The 23,557-nt window shown below is 35.6% G+C and overlaps 1 protein-coding gene across 8 annotated transcripts in view; it reads left to right on the top strand.

Annotated features, from left to right (window-relative positions):
- Positions 1–22,227, top strand: part of LOC122567626 — a 585,073-nt gene extending 562,846 nt beyond the window's left edge. For 7 of the 8 annotated variants that reach the window (XM_043726374.1, XM_043726375.1, XM_043726373.1 and 4 more), the window contains 4 exons: positions 730–1,110; positions 1,379–1,462; positions 2,422–2,588; positions 4,368–22,227. In XM_043726374.1, the coding sequence (XP_043582309.1) occupies positions 730–1,110; positions 1,379–1,462; positions 2,422–2,588; positions 4,368–4,704 (969 nt within the window). In that variant the 3' untranslated portion in view covers positions 4,705–22,227. The remainder of the gene's footprint in view (positions 1–729; positions 1,111–1,378; positions 1,463–2,421; positions 2,589–4,367) is intronic. The other variant, XM_043726381.1, reaches the window with a different exon arrangement.
- The last annotated feature ends 1,330 nt before the right edge of the window (positions 22,228–23,557 follow it).

Raw genomic sequence — 23,557 nt, 5'->3', positions numbered from 1 at the left:
TTTCGCTTTTCTTTTTCTCTTGATATAATTTTGAGCAATGTATTATTGTAGTTGAAAACAAAAAGGTTAAAAAAATTGTATATAACCAGTGTCTTAATTTTCACATATTGCATACATTTCGTAATTTCATCCACTGCGGTTGTTTATACAAAATACATGAAATATCCACGATTATTAAAAAATGACATCTTTCCCTTGAACTCGATCTGTGCTATTCTGTCTCTGCTATCTTCTATGTACATATGAAATGATTCTCATTGTCTATATTTCATACTTTATATTTTCCTTCGTTTTCAAGTTTCTCATCAATTATATATAGCCCGAAATTATATTAAATTGAACGTCTGATCGTTCGCTGTTTGTTATGGTTTGAAACATTTCAATTAACTCACAAACAGTATCAAATAGATTTATATCTTCCTGTTCTAAAGTAAAGAAGTATCATCGTCTTTAGTACATCTTTGTACTTTCATTTTTCATTATCATTTATTCTCTTGCATGCACAGAAATCAACACATTCTCTAACGTTACTAATATGTAACTATTTTATTTTATTTGAACTGTTAAACTTCTATTTAGTCATTTTCGTGAACTTATCTCAACTTTGCAATACACTTATTATGAAACTTTTCCAAATACAGAGAGCTAGGATTTCTCATCTTCTCGATGTCTCTCTTTTGTTAAATTCTTTCATTAATAGTATCAACGTGGTTCATTGTTCATTTCTAGGAAGCAATGTTAAAGTTGATGAGACCGACGCCTCCGTTGCCAGCGGAACATCCGTTGTTGAGTTACGAGTGCCACGAGACCGACCGATGGACGTCGCAGGAAATGGACGCATTCTACCAGGGCCTGTTGAAGTACAACAAGGACTTCTCTGCGATCTCGCGAGACGTGGGTGGCAAGTCCGCGAAACAATGCGTGCAATTCTATTATCTGTGGAAGAGGCTGTGCCCGGACGAATACAGGAGACTGCGTGTTCGCCACGGTAAACCAAAGATTAAGACAGAGAGCAAGGATTACAAGGACACTAGGGAGCTTCGCGACGCCATCGCGTCGGTCACGGAGATGGACTTCAGCGAAGACAAATCTGTTCTTCACCGCACTCTGGTAAGTTCAATCGAAATTCGAATAACATTATTGTTAAATCACGGATGCTTATGCGTTTAAGGGACATTTAAATGTACAGACAAAGAATTCTCTTGCAATTTTAATGTGGTTTTAAAGCATAGAAAATTATCCTTGTACTTATATCCTATAAAGATCGAAGACTATTTAATTATCATGATTGTAACGTTTCTAAATATTGTGATATTTGTATTTAACATTTATTTGTATGAAGTTTGATTTTTCGTTTCACGTAGAACTTGTTCTTCAGTTACAGACAAACGAGAGAGAAAACTCGGCTACTCTGACCACTAGCGACGGAGAGCTGAGATTATTCGCATACGACTGCCCCGATGTGAGTACCATTATAACACCCTCTATGTATTCTATCTTTTACCTACAAGCTTTATTTGATACAATGAGACCGAGTAACTCCAAACGATAACAAATATTACGATTTTAATAAATAAAGTATTAGAGTAACAGAGTTTGTTAGCTGCTGAATATAACTTAATGTCACCGCTTCTTTTTGATTAGGAATATATGATATAATATCGAGCATTTTAATATTCTTTTATATATGTATATCTTTTTTTTTTTAACAACAAGCATAGATCGATCGTTAAATGTCTAGACGATTATCGAGACTATTAAATGTATCTTTCATTAAACTTTTATTATTTTTGTATTTTTTTTAATTATTAATTATTAAACACTCGTCGAGTATTGAATACGAATCGTTCAAATGTACTCCTAAATTATTATTAACGTATTATTTATAGGAAATATCGTTACTACGCTAAATAGCATATTTAAAAAAAAATATTAAGACAATCTAACAATTTATATTATTTTTATTGCTATATAAGAAAAGTAAGCAAAGAAATTCATTTTCAAAGAAACGCATGCATGAAACGGCGTTTTTATTAAAAGAAAATACCTGAAAATACTGGAAATTTAAAAAATGTTACTCGGATACATAATATGTGACCAGAAATCTACAAAAATTCACAATGATCGATTCGTATTCGATTTGTACGTACAGCGCGTGACCACTCGACACGCGTAGATAACGCGTGAACGTTTAAATGTCGCATGTGACTTGTTGTTGGACCTGTCGTTTCTACTTTTCTCTCACGCTTTCTTCTCACAAGGTACGAGCGCGTTGTGCGTTGCGTTAAAACCAAACACGTTTTGTGCGTTTACTTATCTCTGTCCGTCGTCGTCGTCGTCGTCATCGTCGTCGTCGTCGTCGTACGTGTTGTTGTTTGTTTGTGTTGTTTATTTTGGCTTTGTGTTTCTTTGTGTTGTCAGAGCTTTAGCGGAAGTGTAACAGTAACGATGGCCGGAAGCACCCAAACCGCCCAAACCGGCAATACCGGCCACGCCACAGTCAACACCAACTCACAAACTCACACTAGTTCTGAGCAACAACTACCCGTGCCCACCCCACTTCACTACCCCTGCAAGATTTGCGGGAAGTAAGTCTCCAATCTCTAATCTAAACAAAAAATTAAGTCCATTTCGAATAAAATAACCGACGGCTAGCCACTGACACAAGCGAATTAATTAACACGACGGGTTACAAGCGGCAAGTATCGGCGCAAGCACAACTATAGAGAACACCTTTGCTTTTTTTTTAGAGGGCGAGAGAAACAGGCCGAGAAAGAAAGAGAGTCTCCCTGCATTAAATTATCTCGTCTTCTTTCCCCCCTTTTTTTTTTATCTCGAACTACGTAGCGTTTCTCAGTGCTCGTTTTTGTAGATTCGAATTTCGGTTACGTGTCGTATACTCAACGGAGAGTTCGCGAATAACAGGGATATTTTGTTAATAGTAGTTCTATAAATAATTAATTAGTTCTATAAATAATTAAATAATTAGAAGAGAGAGAAATTAGATTTATTGTTTACAGCAAAAGAGAATCTTTGGGATTTAGAGTGAATTCTTGGATTGAACGGTTTTTGAAAAATTGTTATAACGTTAAAATTGCAAAATAAGTGTTTAGAAAACAGAAGTTGATCGAAAGATGATTTGAAGAAGCCAAAGATATCCTTGATATTCATTAGCACTCTGTACTACAAACATATTTTCACAGAAAAACTCATTACGATACTTGTATCCTAGTTGCTGCTAGATACTGTTAATGCCGCTTTTTAATAGGTGTTTTACTTACTATATATTAACGTAGGACAATAATTATGCAATATGCTATTGCAGCAAGTTTGATATAATATACTCAAATAAATTGCTTGGTACATATCTTTTCAACAACCATAGGTATCTTGCGGCAAATTTATTAAAACGGTATTGTTAATCGTCTCTGTCCTCTACTTTTAATTCCTTTTGTCTTGAGATTTATTAATTTGTTTCAAAATCTGCTTGCAACGCTCTGTGCATAATTGCATAATGAAATCGATGTATTTGCCTGAACGTATACGTTTTAAATCTAGAATTTAAATACAATGTTGCAAAATATTGCAAAAATGTTACAAAAGTATCGACGTACTACATATAAAGTAGAGAAAATAGTGGAAAATTTCTAACGATACGTAATAGCATATATGACTATGATACGTAAATCGAATTTTCTTTCTTTTTCTTTTCCATCGTTCAGAAATGCACTGTGAAAAATATTGTACATCTGCATCTCCTTGCTCGATATAATTTTTTAATAAGTTTGTTATTCGCCGCATTAAGTTACGTTTACGTTGCTGTCACTTACATTCCTTTCTCTGTTAAACCAGCATTTCGATCTCGTTCATTTGAATTGCAATCGTTCCAATATGGTTACACGTCGCACGTCAAGGTGAATAATTCCGGCAATAAATATTTAGAATGCTTGCATTACCATGGAATCGATAATTAATGTTGCAGCGCATCATACGCATGATCTGTCATTAATTAGCTCAATGTTCATACGTCGTTGTCGTCACGATCATGAATACCGAACACATCGTTGAAAATACGTTCGACAAGAATTACAAATACTCAAAATCATCGAAATTATACACCAATTTATCAAAGAGAAAGAAGATTACAAAAACAAAACGAAAGATCCCCTTTCGATACGATTACTATACTATTAATGTTACCCACATCTCAATAGCTTCAATTTCTTTCATTCGCATAGTCTGTGTGTTATGTACCGATCCCAGGCATCGTGTTTACATTTACCTATCTACAGTCTAATCCGTTCAAACTTAATTCCGACAGTAAATCGTCGATTGAACTAACACGATCGTTCAATTTGTCTTTGCAGAGTTTTCAACAAAGTGAAAAGCAGAAGCGCACACATGAAATCTCACAGGCCGGTACCCTCGCCCGATTCAACGGGACAGGAATCTAAAAGGCCTGCACAGCAGCAATCGAAGGTGCAGCAATCCCAACAACAACGTCAGCAGCAACAACCACAGCAGCAACAATCACAGCAGCAACAATCACATCAGCAACAGCAACAACAACAACAACAATCAAGCAGCGTTTCATCGCAGGCCCAAGACTTCAATCAGCAACAACTGCCTCCCAGCAATAGTGACACCGGCGCTCAGAATCAAGCGCATTTATGGCACAACCCAACCCGGCTCAGACCACCATAGGACGATGCCCAGCCGGTTCAACTAAAGTTACCTTAACGAAGGCTGTAACGGTACGGTAGGAAAGTATTTTACGGTCGCGCTACGTTAATAGGCAGGCACTACTAAGAGAAACTAAAACTAGAAAACAATAAATCACGATCGTCAAAGGATCGTCGATGGCACGACGAAAACGCGTAAAAAGTTAGTGACTCCAATGTCAATCTACAGAGAAAGAAAGAGAGAGCGAGAGAGAGAGAGAGAGTCGTGTCTCGAAACCTCCTACACAGAGGCAAAACGTTAACTGACGTTCTAGGCGAGTTATAAATGAGAAACGGACACTTCCATATGATAAATAATATAGTTCCAAGAACAATGAAAAGAAGGAAACAGATGAAATAAAGAAAACGAGAAATACCTCTTGTACGCGCTATGGACTTGAGCGAAACGAAATGACGCGTGTTCTCTACCAGACCAGCCATACCATAAGTTATACATACGCGGTCACACATAGGTGCGGAACACGTGCATCGGAGGATGAAGCTATCCCGAGGTACCTCTATCCTTTATTAGTAACAGACTTTGAAAGAAATCGTTAAAAGGAAAAGCAAATGACATAAGTACGATCAGAATGGAATTTTTGAAAAGAAATCTAGATACTGAAAATGACGAAAGGAGGATAGAGATATCGCGTGGGTGTTATACTTCGCAGCCGTAGTCGAAGCTCTGTTTAACGAGGAGACAGGGTAACGGAAGTCCCCCATTTCGTGTCAAACGAGGGATGGACGAAACATCGCGACAGTCCAGCAACGGCAGCGGTCAACAGCGATCGGTTGGATTTGTCTATGGGATAATAATCGAACGTGCAAGCTTTCCGTCTGTTTTATTGATCATTTTCGTTTTGTCGATTAGCAAAAGAGGATGTTGGAGACGCGTGAAAACGTCATCGACGAACCAAATGGCCTACAGGAAAGATCGTGTCCTACACGAGCGACACACTGGCTGGTGTTTTTAAGTATTTCCTTCTTTTTTTCTTTTTTTTTTTAAAGTAGCAATCTAGCAGAGATTAAAACCTGACTGGATGAGTCAGGATAAGGGAATTAGCCACGATTTAGTGCGATGTAACGCGTTGAACGATTATTCGCAGTTTTCGATGTACCTATTATGGCTATATGCACGTGAAATGTTCCCAGGATTGTGCCACAAGACATTAACTGTTACCTGTTGCCTCTTTGTCATTTTTTAAACATTTTAGATTAATTTTAATCGTCTTTTCTTCATTATCTACTCTTCATTACTTCTTTTATTTTCTTTTTTTTTTTTTTTTTGTTTATCGTAGACGAGATCGGCTTACGAATCGAATCGTTTAACCTGCGATTAGAAGAATCTTTTCTTTCGGATATATTTCAACGAGATTCGAATGGAAAACAAGACGATTAGAATAAAGGGAGGTATAAATCAAAGTATAAAGCTAATTGGTTAAATATAACATGAACGTAGTGTAATATAAGATGAACTTAATCTAAAATTGATCTTGTTTTTAAAAACGCACGAAAGGTAACGATCTTATAAACGGTTCGCGAGCACATCCCGTCCTTCTAAAATTAATACGACTTGTTGCACGTTCGCTCTAGTTCTACTTAGTTTAAATTTACATTTAGCGTATTTAAATGTCGATAAGTAAAGCGATCAATCGTCAAGAAAAAACGTTCGTAGATTTGTTGAAGCTCCCCAAGATTTTTGTTACCTCTGTTACTTAATATATATAATATATATATTAACTATATTTGTCAGAATAAATTTTAATATATATTATATATATATATACATATTATACATATGTATAAACAGATCGATGTAATTTGAAGATGACTCGTAGCCTAGGCGAGATATAGTCCTCTATAGAAGAAAAAAAAAAAAGATTAAGAAAGAGAGACACGTTGTTCAAGTTTCACTTCGGGCCGCGATCGATCGTGCGATCGCGATCGAACTGTAACATAAATTAATTATACATACAGCCATGAATACATTATATATACGCGCATCGAACGCAGACACGTGGCAGAGAGCGTTTATTTAAATAAATCGAGATGCGAACAAAAGAAAAAGTAAGAGATAAGAAAAAGAAAGAAGAAACAGACGGATTATTATTCGACTAACAATGATCGCGTTAGATCACCACTCTATGTGTACATAATTCGTGTACATGTCTGTACATAATTCTAAACGTCAGTGTCTGTATGTACAATTCGAATGAATTTTAACGCAAAAAAAAAAAATACGTAGGTTATAGGTTTTAGGTTGTTTTAGGAGGGATCTATATTATAAATAAAGTATATATACTTGGCTTGATTTTCTACCTTACTAGGGACTACGAGGCGAGACCCTCGAGCCAATGACGCTGGATCGCCTGGATACAAGTTTCGCAAATTTTTATCCTTTCGTTTTAACGGAATTCAACGATGTTCCTGTATGTAAGGTGCCTTAAATGATCGTTTGCGTTGATTTTATAAATTGTTACCGTGATGTTGACAATACGTTGTCTCGCCTTTATGTTTCGAAACTTTATCCGATAGGTAGTACAAATGTAATTTAATTAAAGAATAATTATGTTAGCGATTATTTAGCAATTATATCGTTTAATTAATATTCACGTCGGCGTACGAAATTCGGCCTGAACGGCAGAAATTCGATGTTGCTTGTTTTTAGTTACGTTGTATTACGTTGTTTGCTTGTTTTAAATGTATATATAGGAACATCGTTCCCGGCGAAATTTTACAAGTAAAGATATACGAGAAACAAATATACGAGAAAAGCTACACGTGGCGTTGACACGTACTCGAGCTACGTTTCACGATACGTGTGAACGCTAAAACGTATACATGTGTATCCATTGATCGACGTCACTCGAGAGATTGTCGTTCAGATTTGTCCGCCGATCGTAGCTGCTCTAATTCTACCTTTAAAGATATTGTTATTGTTAACACTCTTCTTCTTATTAACTTTTACCATTAAAAGGAATTAAAAAACCACGATATACATTTTAACTTTTTAAACTTTTCACGTGTAAAAAGGGGGAAAAAGCGAAAAAAAGAGATGCAAGTGACTGAGGATGCTTTTAAAGAATCTGCCAAGTTTTAAACGAAAACAAAAGGGGAGAAAGGAAGAGAAAAGTGAATGAAAGAAAGGATGGCTTGACATTTTCCAATGTTGCTTTTTTAGTCTGAAAAATACGCGAGGAAAGAATATCGTTACAAACAACGTACAAACACGTTTCGAAACAGAAGGAGAGAAAGATCTAGGAGAAAGGAGAGATGCTTCCGTTTGACGTTCCGCATTCGAGCAGATTCGTTGGATTTTAAGCTTACGAGAGAATCGTCTGTCCTTTATGCGTGTGTGTCTTGTGTTTCTTCCATGTTTTCCCTTTCCAACCCTTCTCAATCCATTGATCCACCGACGAAAATGAAATCAAGAAAGAAATGTGTAACGCGCTGTTCAAACGACAAACGTTCCGGCCACGCACCATTCGTTCATTTACAGACAAGAATTGCGTATCGATAGAAAAATAAAAAAAAAAGAAAAGAAAGGCGTATGGCCAAGGGCACCGTTCTATCTATTTAAAGCAAGAAAATCATCTCTCGAAAAAAGAGAAAACCGCTAAGAAATAATGAATCCTTGTTTCCTAGATACCTAAATATCGTTCCACAGACACGCAACGAACGATCGTTTCGTTTAAGAGAAATATTTTTATCACGTTGACCACATTTGATAGCAATGAAGAATAAATAAATCGAAGCAGTATTTTATCGTTCAAACGTTCGACGCGTGTACTTATTTTCGAATCTTAAATCGCGAATATCACGGATACTTACGGCCCATGGGTATACCTCTTTTACGACCATAGAAGAACACACGATTTTGTAAACTCTGAGTGAACGGCCTCCAGTAAAGAAGGAAAGGAAGAGAGAGAGAGAGAGAGAGAGAGAGAGAAAGAAAGAAAAAGAAATAAATCGAATAAGATGCGTAATCCTAGAAATCTATAATTAACTATACTAACTAAGATCCTAGGTGATTCGAGTATTTAAAAATAAGTTCATTTAAGGTGTAAAAGTGTTATATATGTGAATCCCGACCACAGGTCCGGGTCATAAGTCGAAATGCAACAAAATTAGCAGACATATCATTTAAGACAATACACTTGTTACGGAAACTACGTTTCTACTAATGTAATTCTTATTATATGTACGTAATCTAACTCTTAATCAGATTTAGAATCGATTCGAGGTGAAACACGACGTAGTTAGTGATAAAAAAAAAAAAGGAAGGAAGAAAGAAAGAAACGAGAAGTCGAGGAAAGGGAAAAGAAGAAGAAATTGTTGGAATTATTACACAGCAGCGAGATCAAATCCAGAGATCACGATCGTTAGTTGTTAAAATACAAGCGAATTAAATATTTCTCGATAATTTCGTAGTTAAATAATTCTTATTAAATTGCGTTACGAATTTAAGAAAAAGCAAAGTGATTATGTACTTAAAATTTAGTTAGCTTTTAATCAGCTTTCTTGGGTAAGATTATGTGTACTTAATAAAATGTAATTATTCTACGTTCTTTCTCCTGTAACGAGAAAGTTCCAAGCTTGGCCATACTCTCTGGATTTGTTTGGCAAATGTAAACGCAAGAGGCAATTCTGGAGGCTGATCACTCAGAATTTTGAGGAAAGGTACGATAAAACGAAGCAATGAAACAGTAACGAATATATGCATGAATTGTACAAACGAGTCCCTCCACGTCACAGAAAAAAAGAATGATATATATATATCTATATGGAGAATATATATATAACAAAAAAAAAAAATGATAAATATGTGATGTATTTAAATGGTATGTGGTATATGGTATTACATATTTGTACATAGGCGGACCCGTGCCATCAATTAGTGAGTTGTACCGATATTGTACTGCCATTAGTCGAGTTAGCGGATAACATCGAGTGAATGGAGATAGATTGACGACGAAACGGATTACGTTCATCGTATGAAATTTTTGTTTCTACTGGCAAAATCGTACAGCCGAACGAAAAGCGTAGCAGATTCGAATTCGGACATTAATTTTATTATATTTAATTCTATGTGACTATCCAGACCGAGTGAAATTGAGTTTTATCAAAAATCGTATTTAAGCACGACCTGAAAAGTTTAGTTTAATTTTTATCGAGCACGAAATTGTTACGCAATTTATTTAACATCGTACTAGACGTTATCGATTATATTTATCTAAGTGTTTAAAAAAAAATGTATAGTTTAAATTATTTCACAATGCGCTGATTAATTTTGAAACTTCGACGAAGTACAAAATTATTTAACGATATTTTAATATATATTATATTCGTAGTTAATTTAAATCATTAAGCAGACCAAGGCAACATAGTGTCTTCGAGTCTATCGTTACCATTGTTCATCATGAATGTGATTGATTTTCATTAGTCGAATTTTATTTAATAATTTATTAACACACCATAACTCGTATGTCTGCGAAAAGAAAAAGATATGTCTTATATCGTCGATAAATCAAATCGAAGCAATGGCGAGGTGACGTTGCGAAATATATTGGTACAACTCGGCGAAGAAAGTGTAGCGTGGTTATACACCTGAGGAATGTGCTCAAAATACTGTATTAAAATGAAAAAAAAGTCTACTAAATGATCATCATCGTTTATGCAAGAAAAAAAAACTACTCTTAAACAAGTGAAAAGTTATTTATTGGATTATATTGATATCGTAATCTATCGTCCTCTTACCTATTACCTACTTTAATATCTATCTCTATACGCCAGCATGGTTCTTTATACTCTTCTATTTGATGTTAATACTATTCTCTATTATAACTTTTACTACGACGAAGAAACAAAAAATGAAATGTATTGTTAATAGTGTTTTTAAATGTATTCGAAGCATGGTCAGCTGTAGGTGAGCCACGGATACGTAATGTCGCGTTTCACATGAGAACTGATCGATTCGATCCTAAATACACGAAGATAACGGAACAAAAAAAAAAAAAAAAAATAAGAGAAGAGAGAAATAGAAAAAGAGAAACAAAAGGGAACGAAATAAATTCGTAGAACGCGAGACATTGGGTATCTTTGATCTCGTTGTCTCTCTGTCTTTTTTGCCTGACAACTTTATGAGATTAGATTCGTTCGATTTTTCGAACCCTTTGATTATTCGATTTTCGTTCGTTCGATACGAAAAATCTTTCGATTTCATGTTCAAAGATCCCTTGTTCTAGACAGCCCTTATCCTTGATCCGTTTTGCTGTCGTGAAAAAATCGCGAATATATAGAGAACGTGAGAACAGCACGGTCCAGAGTATTCATGTGACACGGACATTTTTATCGCACGGTTATTATCGCAATAATTATTACGATAGAGTGAAAGAAGAAACGTGTGCTCGGTAGCAATATCGGTGTGGACGCGTGTCCGCGCTGTCGTTGTTTTTTCCACTTCTCTGCTCAACTAGTTCTTACCTGTAAGGTGTAGCTGTATACATTAAAATATCCTCGTCACGGTTAGTCTTTTAAACAAAACGATAAAAAGAAAAGAAGGAAAAGGAAAAAAAACACCGTTCTCTCTCCGACTCTTGTATTGTCTTTTGCTCAAAACTCGCGTGAAAGAAAGAATATCGAGGAAGCCGATTTTGAGGCTACGCCGGGAAAAGCGCAGACGAACCTCTCGTAACTCTACAACAAATAAACAAAGAAGGAAAGAACAAAAATTTGCAATGATATCGCTCAAAAGTTGGTGCCATAAGCAATATGGACAATATATTATTAATTGTGTTAGATGACGTATGCGCTAACTACAGCTGGCCGAGTGAGGGATTCCACTTTAAGGGATTTGCAGACGAAACGTCCCGTGATCGTCCCTCGTGAGCAACATTTTTACTACCCTTACTTATCAAGCATCTAAATAAACTTAAACATTGCTTTTGAACCTTTCTTCATCAAATTTCTCATTAATATAGTATAGACTAGTTGGACTAATTCTATAAATTCTCCCATTTGAACGATTCTTTTTCGACTGCGCTTTCACGCAGTTCCACATTCTATACTATACAATCAGCTCATGAGAAACGATAGCGTGGCTTTCCACACATTTACACACAGTTCAGTCAATTTGAAGCGCGATGTGGTACCGAGTCGTCGACGAAAACGATCGATCGAAAATCGATTCGAAGGCCTATTAAACTAACTTTCCTCATCGATCTACGAGGAGAGAGGAACGAAAGACCCCATAGGAGGCATGAAAACCCCTCGACACGCGACTCCACCACATTGGTCTTCGGCCAACAAAGACGGCACAAACGTCGCAGCTGATCCTCTGAAACCGAATGCGCGCGTCTGTGACTCTTTGTCGATCCTTTAAATAAATGAAAACCGGAGGAGCGTCGATTTTGTCCAGTTACGCATGGCCTCGTGAAAATTTCGAATCGATCACTGTGTTAGGTATACCTCTTTAGTCTGTCGATAGCCACGATGTAACCGCTTGCTTTTCGTCGTTTTAACGAAGTTTTAACGAAGTCTTTGACAGAGGTGCTACGACGCCCTTGCGCGAATTGTGAATATTTAAACAAGCTTATAAAAAGATGGATCAACGAGAGTTTATAGGCGCGCACGTTTCTGATTTTAACGTCAGTCGACAAAAATCGAGGAGCTCAAGGTCCGGCGAAAGCATCGATGCAAATTGAAGGCAGGAAGAAGGATTCCATCGATGACGGGAGAAACGATGAGATAAATGTTGATGTGTGTTAATTAGGCTTAGCCGGAGTGACGAGCTTCTATGCATCAGTATTACGTTCGAAGAGCGATACTAATATACATTGGTCTAGTGATTATACATTATATTGCGTACATACGATTTTATTTAATATACACATATATATATATACATATTGGATATGAAAGGGCGATATTATTATTATTAACTATTAATTATTATTAATTATTATATAGATATGTGGTGATATATATATACTTATATATATATATTTGTATATATAAATACTTATACATGTATAAATATATATATTCGTATATATATTTATATATATATGGGCGCCGATTATGTGCAGGGAGTAGGCAGCGACCACGCGCTTTGCGATAGGTTGCGGTTTAAATCTCGATGTTGTTCGTTCAAATGAAACAAAATAAAATAGAAAAGAGGAAGAGTAAAAAGGAAACAACAGCTCGCGCTTCGGAATCGTGAGCGATGGGACTTCGGTACGCGGTAAAAGGAAACACAGATGGAACGGGCAGATTTTTGGAAAACAAGGGAAGCAATTGTTTGCTTCGGTTGTTCAGTTTTTTCAACAATGTAAAGCTCCCAACAGAGTCATCGAATATACAGGAAAACAATCTTGGCAAATTGTGAGTCGACTTGTCGCGATCGTGTTCGTTTAAATTCTTATCGATATACTTCGATATATTTGCAACGATATTTTGCAATGAAACGATCGCCGATCCTTTGCAAGGCAATCGTCGAACCGTCGATCAACATATACATCAAATTCTTGACAAAATTGGTTGAGTTTTCGATCATTCCACGTGAACCACTCACGATCGACGTTTGACTGCACGATTGAAGCACGATCGATCGATCGAATTTGAAACACCGATCCGCCTGCTGCAGAAATTCGACGATTCACGTATCTCGAGATAGGTCCACGAAATTGTTCACGGATTAGCTGAACGAAACTTCAGTTTTTCCTCAATCGACCGATCCGGATGTTTGTCCTTTCGATGATATTGAGCAAAACTTACCGAAAACCCTGGCTCACGACTGCACCAGAGTATTAAAAAAGATCTGTATAACCGTGGGATAATACCGCTGCGGGAAATTCAAGACAAGCGTGAAAGAGAAAGAAAGAAATGATGTTTTAATACTCAGATGTAATGTATAATCTAACCGTCGTTTATAAATGGATATGGATGATGAGCAATGGATATATGAAATAAATAAATAAATATATGTATATATATATTATATATTAAATATATGTTATATGTATAATATATAATATATGATATATATACGTAATATATGTATATAATATATATTAAAACTGCATTGCATACGTAGTATATATATATGTATGTGGCGATATATATGTATATATATACATACATATGGACTATTTTCTTCTATTGATATTGTGAGTAATTGCTGCGTGTTATTTCCATCATACGTCGCAAGGCACTCTGCAACCGACGACGAGACGCGAAATGAACGATTTTAGTCGATATTAACGTCATTGTTGCTAATTTAGCGGTTAGTAGACGAATCGATGTGATGTAGCGCTAAATGGAACTTCATTTGAATGTACATTTCTCGAGAGAAGAATGTAGCTAATCGTTATTCGTGCATCTATTCGAAAACTTTCGTATGAGGAGAAACGAAATATAAGTATGGTAAATAGTATATAGAATTTTTTATATGATGTAAATGTTCTTTGGAGTTACGACTTACTACCATTGTTTCTAATTAAAATTGTTACAGAAATAATCTTACATACGTGTAGCAAATTAAAACGATTCCTAAGGAAGAAGGATATTTAATTTTCCGTGAGTTATTGAGTATAACTTAAGGAGCAACGAAACGTAACACAGATGATTATTCTATCATTATATTTTTCGATAACTTTTTCAATTTACTTCGATATATTCAATTATGTTTTTATTATTCATCAAGTTATAATTACTTAATTTTAAACACCTAAAATATTTTACTAATTTATCAGTCGATTAATTTATTCGCTATTGACGTCTTACGAAACTCAATTTAATAAACAAAAAAATGTTGGTATTTTCAGTGTGGAATAGATATATTATAACAATATTTTTCAATTGTAAACACATTGTAAATAGTAACTAGCGGTAGTGAATCGAGTCAGCTGCTTCTCGATTACAATGAACATAATCGATGTCTCGCGTCGTTCGTCTCGTGTATGCGGTGCGTCCTGCGCAAGCTATCCCAACACCGAGCTACACCAAAAGCAAGCGACTAACGAAAGAAATTAAAAAAGAATGATGAAAAAAGAATAAAAATATGTACGATGTGTAAGCCAAGTGCCTTGTGTTCTGGTAACTAATCATTGATTTTTAACTATGATATTAGAGGAAGTGAGAAAACGAGAGAACGAACGAGAGAAAGAGACACCGAGGAGAAGCAAAAAGAACGGGAGAACGAAATCAAAGGTTTTTGATATCAGTTCGAAGGAAAAGTGAAGCATGTTCTTCAATAGGATAAGAATACACTTTTTCTCCTCTTTTTATACGATCTTAAATGATCGTTGCTCCGAACTATATCTGCTCCTCGAATAATTTCAGTCACGTTAATTTCAGTAATTTCATTGCAGATTTAACGACTCGTCGATTTTATCAATAATAACTTTCATAACGATTTTAACAATCGTAGAATGAGCAAAGAAACAAGACAATTTCTGGAATGCGAATTGGTATTTTTTATAATACAAAGACGCACAGTATTCAAAAGATGGAATAGAAAGTATATTCGAGTAATCGAATGATCAAAGCGCACAATCGTCCGCGTTCTACAGCGACGTTTCTCTTCGATACCTGTTTTCATTGCCCCGAGTGTTTTGCTGCGAAAAAAAAAATTCGTAACAATGTTTTATTAATTCTGACGTGTCGTAACGATGTGCCAAAGCACGGAGGTATTGCCATCGTGCATAAGAATCTACTTTTACGTTTCTTCCGTCTGATTATGCGTAATGAAGAGAAAAACGTTCGTTTTGATTGCTCAGTTTCTCTCTACTTCCACTGCCTGAAAAAAATTGATCTCAAGTTTATGAATAGCGAAATGTCGTTAACTCTGCAACGTGTCTTCGTTGTCGGAATTTTTTACCCTTCGTAGCGTATGTGCCTATGTTAACGAAAGAGTTAATTGCTCCAAACAAGTCTTCGAGTTAATCCATTCTGCACTAAGCCTTACCTCTATCAAAATGATTATTTCATATGATCCTCTTGTCAAATTTATTCAGCGAGATAAACAATAGAAATTTAGTTTAAACGTTAATATGGTATCACGTTATCATGCAAGAGACGCTCGAAGTTTCGTCGACATACTCAGAAACCTCGACCGACTCCCTCGATTAGCTAGAATCTTCCTTCTAACGCTTGAGAAAAACGCTATGCTTTTAACGCTGTTTAATACCGCGAGCGTTTTCACGAAAGTTGGCCAGAAGCGAGGCGAGTGTCGGGTATCGTATCGCGTTGGAAGCTGATTTCGCGAACGGAAGTAAAAAGAGGGAAAGGGATGGAAAACTCGACGACGAAATTGATCATCGAGCTGTTGTTAGGCTTGGAAGATAGAGTCACTTGTGCCGCAGTGCACTCTGGGCCCATCCCATCCCAAATTCTCGGTTAGCAGAAATGAAAAGGAAACGGCGACTAAACTAAATAAAAGAAATAAATAAAGAAATAAAATGTGGACATTTTCATTCGTAGCAGAAATCGTTTGGTGTTGCGATAGACGGCGAAGGTGTCAGAGCAGAATGGAATACGAGTGTTGCGTCATCGTGTGTATGTATGTATATGTGTATACTGTGTGTTATATGAGAAATACGGAAAAAAGAAAACAGATGCGAGAACAAAGCAAAAGAAAAGAACTAGAGAAGGAAATGCAGCGAGTGTTCCGATTGCGCGTGCACGTACGTACGCCGTTTCTTACCGGCGACTCTATACTTAATGTAATAATCTTTTTAACTATGACGAGGAACGAAATATTAGCTATGTCTAAAAGGAATTGATGTACATAGTAGATCTCGGTAGATAGCAAATGTGTCGTGGCCGAGGGAGTTCTGCATTCATGACGCGCTTAAACGGAATCATGTTTAATATTTCTTTCTCCAGGAGAAAGAACAAATCGTTCTGCGACTATACTAGTACGTAACGAGGGAAACGAATTATACGAGAGCGTTCGAATAAAATTCGAGGACGTTTCATAGAAAGTGTAACAGCGATTGCTGCCTCATGGATGCATTGAATCGGATGAGAAACCCCTTTAAGCAGACAATCCTTTGTTAGTTAGTCCTTAAATACGCGCGTGCTGTGTCCCTGTGTATGAATGAAATGTATGGAAAGTATTAATTCGTAAGGAGCCGAAGTAATTGCGCCTATTTGCCATCTGTAGCCCTACACTCTCCCCTCGTCCCTCTTTCTTATATTTTCTCATTCTTTAGATAGATACGAGTGTACTTAATTCCTAGAGAAAGCGGATACGATGCACGATGCTTTTTATTGGTTGAATGGATGAGTAATTTAGATGTTTTTTTAAGTGTAAAAGCAAAAAAGAATAAGATTTTTAAACGATAGCGTATGTCGAATTGGAGAATCAAATTGAATCACGTGCCAATAAAGAGTTTTCTCGAAATATATTATAACGTATCTTCGTATCCGCTTGTTACATAGTATGTCGATCTTGCGAAGAGTTTTCTTCTTCCTCTTAAAACTCTTGTAGGCGTTGGCTTATTTTACGAGCTTCGATACTGAGAACGATTGTATAATACGAATAATAGGTTGGAAAAATTCTTAAGGAAAAGTCGAGAAACGAACAGTCAACAGTCGTTTCGCAGCGTCTTCGCGACTCGCATGTTTTAGAAGAATTTCAATTTTACTCGAGAGAATGCGAAATATTTTTTAACGTTTACGTTCTTTCGAATAGATTTAAGATTATGATCCGGTAATTATCGCCAGTGGCGTAACCGAAAGTTAGATAAAATTAAACAAAATTCGATCTTTAATAATCGGAGCATAGTTTGGAGAGAACGAAACAACTCGGAACTTGTGAAAAGATCATGAAGCAATGGTTCGATGTCTAGTCTAACCATGAACAACAGAGTATTGTGTTTTCAATGATAATTTCTGTAACTGCGATGGCTTCTGAAAGGCTAGAAGATGAAGACGATGTCTTTGACTCAACATTGACACAGAATAATTTATTTATTTGAAGTTCATCGCGATGTATAGAATTCTAAGCCGATACCTAAGTTTACAATAGAAAAATTTTATTTGATATATTCCGATAAAGCATCAAAGATTTTATCGCAATCGAATTATTATAAAATGTTTAACCTTTTCGCTACGTCAGTCGCTATTAGAAAAATATACGCGCTTATACATACGGGAATATCTATATAAGTAAATTATTTTATTAAAAGCAAATTGTCATCAAATTTCATTTGCGATCGTATCCTGCTTGCTAAACATTAATATTCGAAGTCAGTGTCTTAAACGTAAATATCAAAAATGAATTTTCAAATTTTAAATTCCTATTTCGTTGAGTGACTATTATAGCAATGAAAGGTACCTGTTCTAATCAAAATATTAATTTTTACGGTTATCAAAACTGGTACGAAAAATGTTTCAAAATTTCTTTCGCTGATACCTCGCCAGAGTTCTCTATAAAGAAGCAAGAAACTATTTACACTCTGCGAAAAATCAAAAACAACGAAGATCAACCAGAAACGCGAAATTATTTGAAAAATGAGAGCGAGAATCGTAACGCTTAACAATAAATACCGTGCCAAATATCGTCGTTGTAATCAAAAGACGCATCATCTCAGTCGGTGTAGTAAATCAAAAAGAGGAAAGAAACACTGCTGCGATAAAATTAGGAAAAATTCTCGGGTATGTCGTTCCGTGAATCTTCCGTTCCTCCCAATAAGTTACGTCGTCGAGGCTGAATCGACTCTCGTTCCTTTTCCACTCGTCTCTACGTACGCGTTATAGTACGTTTTAGCGCAAATGTGTTAGTGCAAATGTGGTGAATCGTAGCCCGCGAGCGACGAACGTGTAGTATGCAATAATATTCTGTATAAAGAGTCTGGATTTTATATGTGTCGTGAGCAACGGTGTGCAAGAAGGTGCACGAAATCCTTTCGATCCTCTCGATCCAACCCCCTCCCGCCCCTCCGATACTCCTCATGAATTCCACGACTCGTGTGTTTCAATTTAGACGCGTAAGAGATCGAAGCGACGTCGCGTAGGATACAGACTGCGCTCGAGATTCGAAGATCTTTCAAAGAAAATATTGAAGAATCAAAATTGACAATCAAAATGGAAAACAATTTGTCGAAGTACGAAGAAGGTTACATAAAGAGGAAAGGATCAGAGAAGTAAACGATGGAAATGATTGAATGATATTAAAAGTGCTTTTCGGAGAACAATTATCCATAATTATTGGACTCTCGAGTGCATAGTTCCACGAGGAAAGCGCGGTTTGCGTCGATCCAAGGAGAATTTTTCGACTTTGGAGAAGAGATCGACGCATCCTCGCTCGCGCTTCGCTGCGTTCTAGCTACTATTTATGTGAAGGATATACATATATTATACAGTGTACACAGTAACCGTGGCTGAAGCTCCAAATCAAAATGCACAGATCTAGATACGAGCATCGATCATCGGGACGTTTAATCATGCTCCCGATAGGATTGTTCGTCGAATAATTTTGTTCGTATTTTTAAGCGACGTTGTAAAGCGAAAGCGTTAATCAAAAGTTGACGTTGACGTGGACAGATGGGAAGCACGTGATTTTTTCATTCGTTGATTGATAATGGAAAATTTGTAACACCAATATCGTGTGAATGGGAATCGAACGATTTTTAATAGGATGAAAATATAAAAAAATTCGTAACAATCATCGATAGTTTTCGCTTCGCAAAACTTTATTAAGCTCTTCGTGCTTAATGGAATGGGAAATTAAAGTAAAAAACCATCACGTTAATCGAATAATAGGACTGGACATTCTTTAGGATAATTATTGTATTTATTTATCGTATATTTCTTGTCATTGCTCTTTATGTGTGTACATAGCAAACACGTTTATCGATGTTATTCGTTTGCATTCGCAAGTGCACACGAAAAAGTCTGCAGAGGTCGATCAGAGTTTCACTTTGATCTTTCTACCGAATGACAGAAGTATAAGTCGTATAAGCTCTATTCCGATACGACCAGCCCTAGTTTTCTAAATTAAAAATTCACCACTCTTCTAGAAATTGCAACAAATAGTCTTCGAATTATATATACAAATAATTCTGAACGTGAATTTTTATTACGCGTAGAAAGTTTCAAATAATTACGAAAGTGGAAAATATTTTACAATTATAATTGAATTCAAATGAAACAAGTTTGTATGAAACAAGAAACACTGATATTCGTGCGAAAGATTAGAGTCGAAGCTTATTGGTCCCCTACGATTCGATGGAAATAAAGGATGAAAAAGAAAAAATCAAAAGCAGAGAGTGTGAGAGTGAGAGAATGAGAGCCAGCTAGACGTCTGACATATCAAAAGACAGGATTCTTCTTGACGAGAAACCACACAGCAATACCTTTCCGCTCAATATGGATAATAAAGAAGGAGAAACATAACGATGTTTTGAGAATGTTTTAATGTTAAAGAATTCGACACCATTTACAGAGACGGTAGACGAATGTATGTAGATATTTCGGCGAAATTTTAACGATTTTTTCGTCACGTACAATAGCGTGTAAAATTGTTTGTAGGCACAAAAATCAATCTCAAAAGACCTGCTTCGTACAATAAGCGAATTGCCGAACTTCGTATCGCGTGCCGATTCTAAAGTTTCTAAATGTCACATCATTCAAATTACGTCATTGTATTGGACGCGGTGTCTTTGTGCAAATCTTGGAAAGCGGTTTACCAGAGATTGTTGCAAGCACTGAACGATAGAATTGAACAGAGAGTGAAATTGCAAAAGTAATCAGCTGATAAAATACATTGAATCGTGAGTAGTTATCAATGTTATTATTGCTTGACGATTTTCGTGATTGTGACTCCTTTACAAAAGTGAAAAAAACGTAAGAGAAATCAAATGTCGCCCTATCGTCCTTTTATACCATATAGGAGCAGGTGTACGCGAAAGAAATATTTCGAAAACGCGCCAGCTGAAAGATCGAGTCGAAGCGGCCGTGGTTGAAACTTCGATTACAGAATGAAATAGAAATTGGCAGAAGAAGCGAGAATTTACCTAAGTATTGATACACGAATATGTTAGATATATATATAGACGAGTAAATGTTTATATGCCTCGTTAACGAAAACATCAAAGACAATTTGAGAGGAGAGAAAGAGCAAAGCGCCCGGTGTTCGGAGTACGAGAGGCAGAGGTTCGTTTGTAATGGTTAAAAAGACATTGGATAGACATTGCGAGATATTAAATATGAGAGAGGAATGGAGTAACGAAAAATTCCATCTGCTTCGCGCCTGACAAAACGGTATGACGAAAAAAAATAGTTCGTAAAAGAGCGAGGATACGTACAACAGTACAAGATAGACAAAATAAAAAGTGAAATGTTTGTAAGATATCGGCTAAGCCCTGAGGAGTTTCACTTTAAAATAGTAGTATGATGAGGACAATGTAAATGTATGAAAGATCTATTAATTACCTGACCCTAGTCCTTTCCTAATCCTTTCAAAGATACTTCCTCCCCCTCTTCCTTTCGCAGAATCCTTCCTCGGCATCCTTTTCCTCTCTCTCTACGACGAGTGTAAAAAAAATATCATGTAAAATTAACACACCGATTAATATAAATATAAATATAAATATTATAAATAAATGAATAAATATAAATATATATATAAATAAATAAATATATATAAATATATGTATGTATACATGTGTGTATGCGTGTATCTATATATGTATACATATCTACACGTATGTATACACATATATATACATTCTAACAAATGATTGATTGTGAGTCATTTAAATAATTGTTATATGTATTTTCTATATATTATGACAACTAATACAATGATATATATTGAGATGACATTACGGTACTATTAACTAAGTGTAGTTAAACAAAAATTAGGCGGGCGGATGTTCGCGTTACAAGAAAGAGATAGGAAAAGGTTGGATTACTCTAGTCCAATATTTCTATAAATCTCGCTAAATGAAAACAAAAGAAACAAACAAACAAAAAAAAAACAGAAAAAAATGGCGGAGAAGGCGGGCCAGCGTACTCGCGACGCGAAATATTTAAAAAACAGACAAAAACTAGAAAAAAAAAAAGAAAACGATAGGAACGAGACACTCGAAGCGATTTCCTTATACCACGGCTGGTGAAAGAAGTGTATCTTTTCATCTCGAGAATCACTAGATACGAATGAGAAATAAGCGAGAGGAAACGCGATAATAAGAAAACGATGTGTCGTGGTGCCGTTTCGAGTGTGTTCGTTACGTATTGCAAAAAAAAGATGAAAAAGAAAAAAAAATAACACTGAGTGAAGAAATCAATGTGGAATTTGCAACAAAAAAAAAAATGTATTTTCTCACTCCCACTGCGAGGTGTATGTTCATCGCTACATCTTATTTGGAACGAAAACCTAAATATTATATTATTATATAAAATTACTATATAATTGTAACGAAAATTGTTTTTCAAACGATGTGGTATTTTTATTGTAGATATTATTATATAACAAATAAAATCATGATTCATTGTATTCGTTGAGTTTTCACTTCTATAAACATCGAAGAATATTTTAAATAATTTAATTTATAAAACGTTTTAAGTCTCTTTTTATTTTAAGCCCTTTTTATAATTACGTGATTGTTGAAATTTTTTTCTATTTTATTTACATCTCCTTCTATAATTTCAAAATTACGTTCATATCAGACAAGCAAATCAAGTAACATTTTATACATACATAATATATCCTATAAGTATGCATTTTATGATATTTCAGTTATTACATAACTTTTGCAATGGACGCAACGATAATTTACCATAAACGACATAATAAATAGATGTTAATACTAACACGAATGTAACAGATCATTTACAATTCTCAAAATAATATACTAGAATCAATAGAAACATTTCGAACGTTATACCTAGATATTCGATCAACAAATCACATTTTGTGGATAATCACACCAATTAGTATAGATGTTAAATACTAAGTCATCTTTACAATAGAAAGCCTTTGGAACTGCTTTCGAATGTGTACAATAATAAACTTTTTTGCAATTGAAAGGATCTCTGAAATATCCTTCTTTCACGCAAATTGGAATCAGTGGAGGGACTGGTTCGGTTGGGAAAGAATTAATTGCAGGATCTTTAGGTGATTGTTGTCTGCTGTGGTTTAATACGTCCTTCATATCATAAACTCCTATATATTTTCCATTTAACTTAAACGCGAATGATAATGTGAAGACTGCGATGATTAGTATCAACGTCCTCAAGAAATACATCTAAAAACAAAAATAAGTATGCATATAGTAAATTCATAACTTTGTAGATATGATAAAACAGATGCACCTCGCCGATTTCTATGACCTTGAAGTATGCTGTTAAGGTCGCCATTCTGAATAACTGCTCCCTGTACGTGCTACCGCCACTCAGCCTTAGTTTCCTAAATATTCACAAAAAGCTTCAATAGAATTTAGATTATACTCTATTCTGGAGTAAGTGGCCCCATTTTTATAGCGGCCAACGTAAACCTAACTCATTGATGCAAGAAACAACTATTTTTAATATTGCATTAATAAAAAAGAGAAATTAATGCATTATGAGTTAGGCTAAATTAGTATACGACCAGGCGGTCGGCGATGCCAGCGTGAAATAATTTTCAATGAATCTATTAATATGTGGATATAAATATCTGGATCTATTAATATATAACTGCACTCTATTTTGACCTTCATTCGATCAAAATAATGTATACAAAATATATACATGCCTCTCTTGTACAACGTAGTTGGTACGGTGGCCCTAGTCTCTAGTCTCTGAGTCATGTACAGAAGTATTTACGGTAATGTATATTAATAATA

Source organism: Bombus pyrosoma, linkage group LG5 (assembly GCF_014825855.1).
Source record: "Bombus pyrosoma isolate SC7728 linkage group LG5, ASM1482585v1, whole genome shotgun sequence".
NCBI classification, from domain to species: domain Eukaryota; kingdom Metazoa; phylum Arthropoda; class Insecta; order Hymenoptera; family Apidae; genus Bombus; species Bombus pyrosoma.
This window is presented reverse-complemented; position numbering and strand designations above follow the sequence as displayed.